Genomic DNA, 6,000 nt, shown 5'->3' with positions numbered 1-6,000 from the left:
AGAGAGAGAGAGAGAGAGAGAGAGAGAGAGAGAGAGAGAGAGAGAGAGAATATCTTGGCAGGGTATGGTACCTGGTATCTATAATCCCAACACTTGGGAGGCCAATGCAGGAGGATTGCTGTGAGTTCCAATCCAACCTGGGTTACAGAGGGAGACTTTGAAAAATAGGGGTGGGGGTTTTATCCCCACTTAAAACTTTTCTCTCTGTTTTGAGCTGTCCTTGAAACAAGGCCATCAGGAGACATGATTGGAGGTTCATCTTCCCCCATCTGCCCTATTTCAATTTGTCCATCCAGAACAAATACATGATTTAGAATGCTTCTGATAGTTTACAAAAATAAAATTTAATTTAAAAAATGGCAGGGTCTCATATAGATCAGGCTCACCTCAAATTCAGAGATCCACCTTTCTCTGCTTTTTTTTTTTTTTTTTTTTTTTTGGTTTTTCAAGACAGGGTTTCTCTTTATAGCTCTGGCTGTTCTGGAGCTCACTTTGTAGACCAGCTAGCCTAGAACTCAGAAATCCGCCTGCCTCTGCCTCCCGAGTGCTGGGATTAAAGGCGTGCGCCACCACGCCCTGCTCTTTCTCTGCCTTTTTGAGTGTTAGAATTAAAGGCAAAAATTGAAAAGTACACATTATGAGTGAATGTCACCATTAGAAGTAACTCCCATTATTACTACTAGATAGCAGTCATCAGCCTGTATGGAAACCTTCATCACTGACACTGCCCTCTGAACTCCATCATCTATCAGTGATGTCTGCTATTTTAATTCCTCAGATGTGACTCGGGACATGCAAACGTGGAGATGAGGCTGTAGTCTGCACCCAAATATTTGCCAAATTTAAAACAACAAAATTTCCTTCCAGGAAGAATCATAGTGTTTTGTAACTGAAACATAATTCCTTCCAAAGTTTGTATCAATAACAAAATCTTCTCCTGCTGTCTGTTGTTGGCCCTCTGAGGGCGTCAGAGCTCAGAACTGGTCTTTGAGGACCTTTGACTGGGCTCCTAGGGCCATGCCCAATGCTGCACCCCCGACTCCCGAACCCCTTGTCATCACAGCACCTGGGGCTTCCCATAAGACTTCTCATGACAATTCAGACGGCCAGCACTTCCGCTGTTCCTCAGCTCTCACGTGACCTCATTCTCCTCAGAGCTCCGTGAACCCAACCAAGGGCTCACTTCCACAGTGGCCAGCAGCTTCAGTAAGGATTCATTCGTGGGCTTATCTTACATGTTGAATTCCCCTTCTATGTATACCTATTATTTGTGTGCAGTGTGTGGGGTTGGAATCACCTAGAGTGATTTTACTGTGGTAGGTGACAGCACTGTCACATGGCTCAGTCGTTGACTGATTCATTCAATAAATAATCATTGGCATGTCTGAATCATATAATGAGGTGGTGCTGGCCAGAGTCAGGAGCCACTGTGCGTTGACCAGAGGTGCTAGCCAAAGTCAGGGGTCCCCACCAGCTCCAATGAGTAACCCAGTCTGGTCTGGTAGCCGAGAGTCTCTGGGGAGGAAAAAGTATTCACTGGGTTTGTAAAGCTTGGGTGTAGAAAGTTGTGACTGACTCTTAGCAAATGTCCTGGGCAAAAAGATAGGAATGAACATCAGGACCACATGGATCTGGAACAACCACCTCCAGGGGATGCCACAGTTGGAGATGCCAAGGCCTGTAACTCCATCCTCTTCCTGCATGCATGGTGAGTTTGTGTTACTCATGACCCTCTGGGGATCCCATCTCTGTCCTTTCTAGCTATCTTCCCCAGCTAATGCTTCCTGAGAACTTCTCTGTAACTAGCTCCCTCATAACCTGATATCCTTAGGTCAGCCTCTCCCCAAGGTTTTGTACAATTTAGGGTAAGAAGAAAGCTCAAGTGTGAGTCTCTAGCTTTCGTATACCACTGCTTATGTTCTAAGCAGATGCAGCAAGATCGAGTGTGATGTTGGGGGTTGGTCTTTTTCTCTGTATTCAGATGCTGATTTCTGTGCCTGAGATCTAGTTATAGTCTGGACACACGCACTGTAAAAAACATTGAAGAATCTGCTGTATCAGTGTGGTGTGAAGAATGCTCCCCAGTTATCTCTGATTCGTTAGTAAAAGGCTGAACAGCCAATGACTGGGCAGAGGAGATAGAAGAGCTGGACTTCCAATCCCAGCCAGGTGCCTGAGAAAGAGGCAGGGAGAAAGAGTCAGCCACAGGGCAAGTGAAGGTCCAGTAAAGAAGTGCCATGAGATGGAGCAAGAGGAAGAAGGTTAACATGAGGTTGGGCATGTGGAGGAACCACCAAGGGAGTTTGTCCCACTCACGGGACACACATGGAACAGAACAAGCCAGGGCAATTCAAACTGCAAAAAACTTGGGGCATATGGATGGGAAAGTAGCTAGATAGTATAGAGTATTAGGATAGCTGCTCAGTTAGTGTGCTTAAAGCTTATTAAAGAAGTCAAAAGGTCTTGTCTCAATCATTTGGGAGCTAGCCGAGTTAGAAAAAAACTGTCACTTTAAAATTTCATCCTAGAGTCTGGGAACTGCGCATGGTGGTGAACATCTGCTATGCCTCGCTTGGCAAGCAGAGAAAGGAGCACCAGGAAGTTCAAGGTTCATCTAGAACACATAATGGCTGAGTCCAGACTGGGCTACATCTCAAAACAATTGGTCAAGGCTAGGATTCAAACCCCCAAATACTCCGTTTATTCAACCAGACACACAAAACCAACCCCCAAGTTCCAGTCCTACCTCTTTGACCACCGGTAGCAGGCTCGTCCATGGCCACAGCAATTCACACCTGGTATCCTGTGTCCCCCAGACCTTTTCATGATCATGCCTTCCCTGAAGGAGACATCACAGTGGGCCGTCATGCTCACACTTACAGTTCACACTTGGCTCAATCAGCCTCACAGCCTGTGACCATATACACCATCCATGGACTCTCACATAACTTCCTCTCTCCCCTCCTGATCTGCACTGCTCTTTGTCAGCCTGGGCACGCCAGCAGAGGCTCTTACAGGCCCTCTGTCAAATGTAGCCCTTTCTGCATTTGTGGACCAGGGATTTGTCAATACAGTAGGAGGTTTGCACCCTGGTTCCTGACCTTAATGCTATGTCCTGCCTGCGGCCCCTGTGACTGCAGCAGAGAACTAGAGTGGGCCCCACCCCCACCCTGAGTCCAGCACATTTTCACATGGCTTCACGCACATCTCTATCAACCAAACCACATGAAGAAAGCAGACCAGAGCTAAGGGCTATGGAAGTGGTGACAATTTTAGCTTGGCATGGTAGCATATGCCTAGCATCCCAGAATTTGGGTGGTAGAGATAGGAAAATCAATTATTTAAGGTTGATCTCAGCTACATAAAAGAATTCCAGGCAAACCTGGGCTACATGAGACCCTATCTCAAAACAACGCCTAGTATCTTGATTTCAAAAGATGTACAATAACAATAATTTAAGAAAAGAAAAGTAATTTTAAAACAACCACTAGCATTACTCTTAGCTAAAATTAAAAGTGTGAGTAAGCTCTGGGGCTGGAGCAACAGCTCAGAGGGTAAGAAAACTTTTGCACTGGGAGAAAAGCCACATTGGTCAGCTCACAGCATCTATGAGTCCAACTCCAGGGATCAGACAGACACCCTCTTCTGACCTCTGCAGAGGCACCTGCATGCATACGGTATGCATGCACAAACATGCATATATACATAGTTAATATTAATTTTTAAAATCATTAAAAAGGCAAGCTCCTTATATGAGCAAGCCCTATTATTGTGAAGGAAAAATAGCCACTGAGTACATTTCCTGTGTATTTATTTATACATTTCACAAGGTATTATTTTTAAGTAACTATCAAGAAGAAATGCAAACAGATTGAAGAAGTGATTGGGAGAAGGCGTCTTGTGTACTTGACCCCTCACTTCTGCGAGGATACTGACTGTGTATATTGAACATTACCCCTGGTTGGTTACAATGGGTCAGCACACCAGAAAAAAGGGCTAGCTGCAGCCACTGTTTCCTGCAGGGGGCGCTCTGTTTCACACGAGCACCTCACTGTAGTTGTTTGAAGTCTGGTGGGAGAACCCCAGGAAGGCCTGGCTCCCACTCGAGTCACCAGCTGCTGCATCAGGCATTCAAACCCACAAGCTCCTTTACACTTGCTTGTAACCCAGTCCTGGAACTTACAGGCCCTTTGGTCCCAGATCATGGATGAAAGACAGCTGGCTTACATCAAGGAACTCTGTCTAAACAAAACAAAACAAAAGAACAAAAACACTTTAAAAAACAAAATAGACCAGAAGGAAAGAAAGGGATCACAGAGGGAAGAAAAAGAAGACATTCATGGGTTACAAAAGCCATGTATTAAATGCCACCAGGCATAAATGTGTTTGTTCCCTCCACAGACTAGGTAGGTCTTTAGCAGTAGCATTGCACAGAGGAAGTGCTAAGTACAAGCATAGGGCCCAGCCTGGTACTGTGTACCTGACATACAGCACCTGGGAGATGGACAGAGGATGATCAGGTTGAGCTTATTACACAGTGACCTGAGTTCAAGGTCAGCCTGCGCTACATGAGACTTTGTTTCTGATTTAAAAAAAAAAAAAAAAAAAAGGAGGAGGAGGAGGAAGAAGAGGAGGATGTGTATAATTAAAACACAATCGAGAAAGTGTTGTGTATCCTGGGATGGAGAGAACATTCTGGAGGCTGTGGAGGGGGACTTTATTCACAACCCTTTTCATTTGTTATTAGAGGAAAGGGTTTCATGGCACAATGTATACAAAACAAAGCCTGCAAGGAGGATGGGGTGGGGGGGCGTCTAGAAGATGAGCTATGCAAAAGTGAAGGGGGTGGAAAAGATAGCTGCAGAGAGAAGGAGCAAGGGGTGTTGCTTTTCAACAAAATCTCAACCATTTTTTCCCAAGACGACTTGGGACCCAGATGCTGGGGTGAAAGCCTGCTAGCTCAGAGAGGCAGAGGAAGCACCCAGCTGACCTTCTTCCTCATCTGATGTCCCAGAAGCAATCCCTTCTCTCATGCCTTCTCCAAACCCTCCTTCAAACTGAATGCCCCTCCCTTCTACTTCCTGTGTGTCTCTATCTGTCCTCCAGACTCTCTCTCACTCTCTAAGGTTTTTTTCTTAATAATACTATGTTCACTTCCGGTCAACTGGTTGCTTGCTCTGCCTCTTGACCTATGGTTGACTTTTTCTAATCCTGAAATAATCAAGAAAGTTCTTGAATTAAAGGGCTGAGCCACACCACAACTAACAGGTTATTCCAGTAAACAACACAATCTTGGGGTTCACAGTGTGACCAACTATTCCACAACAAAAGGGAGGATGAAAATCACATGGCCTACAAGACTGCAGAGACTCAGGAGGATCGGGTGCAGCAGAATTTTCCCCGGCACCAGAGCTTGAATCTACATCTCCACACACACACACCAGGCAGGGTCTCTACCGCTGTGTCCTCAAGCCTCTTCCCTTTGAGACAGGGTTTCACTTGCTTGTCTATGGGGCATGTATAACTATCAGAGGAACTGACTGGAACTGGCAAGGTGCAGCATGTTCAAACCTTGGAAATCTCAAAATTTGAGATTTAAATCTCATCCCAGGACCTGCAGGAGTGGAACTAACTCCTTTCCCATTTCCGCGCCTGCCTCACAGCACAAAACCTGGTGACCACCAACAGAGCCTAGTACCTGGAATTCTTCCCCATGCAAATTAGAGCATTGTGCCCTTCCCCCAGCCTGGAGTAGGCTAAATAGACCTAAGTGCTTGCCACAGTTGGAACTTAATGACCCAGGTGGAGTCTTCCCCTTGCTGCACCTGCAGTTTCCTACAGGAGTAGACTGCAGGCTGACCTTGCTTTGCAACATTATCCAGCTGAAACAAAGGATGGGTCTGTGGGCTCTCCCTATGTAAACACAGTGCTGAATGTTAAACTTTGAGCCATGATCACAATCTTTGCCTTGGCTTATCCTTTTCTCACACCCATCCTTTT

At 45.7% G+C, this 6,000-nt stretch overlaps 1 protein-coding gene across 4 annotated transcripts in view; it reads right to left on the bottom strand.

The window, feature by feature from the left end:
- The window catches only part of Pld1 (phospholipase D1), a 185,060-nt gene that overhangs the window by 81,862 nt on the left and 97,198 nt on the right, over positions 1 to 6,000 (bottom strand). For all 4 annotated transcript variants that reach the window (XM_029475235.1, XM_021157476.2, XM_021157475.2 and 1 more), the window contains 2 exons: positions 4,184 to 4,242; positions 2,747 to 2,839 (listed from right to left, as the gene is read on the bottom strand). In XM_029475235.1, the coding sequence (XP_029331095.1) occupies positions 2,747 to 2,839; positions 4,184 to 4,242 (152 nt within the window). The remainder of the gene's footprint in view (positions 1 to 2,746; positions 2,840 to 4,183; positions 4,243 to 6,000) is intronic.

Source organism: Mus caroli, chromosome 3 (assembly GCF_900094665.2).
Source record: "Mus caroli chromosome 3, CAROLI_EIJ_v1.1, whole genome shotgun sequence".
Taxonomy (NCBI): Eukaryota; Metazoa; Chordata; class Mammalia; order Rodentia; family Muridae; genus Mus; species Mus caroli.
The sequence above is the reverse complement of the archived record's forward strand: the minus strand, read 5'-3'. Positions and strand labels throughout refer to the sequence as shown.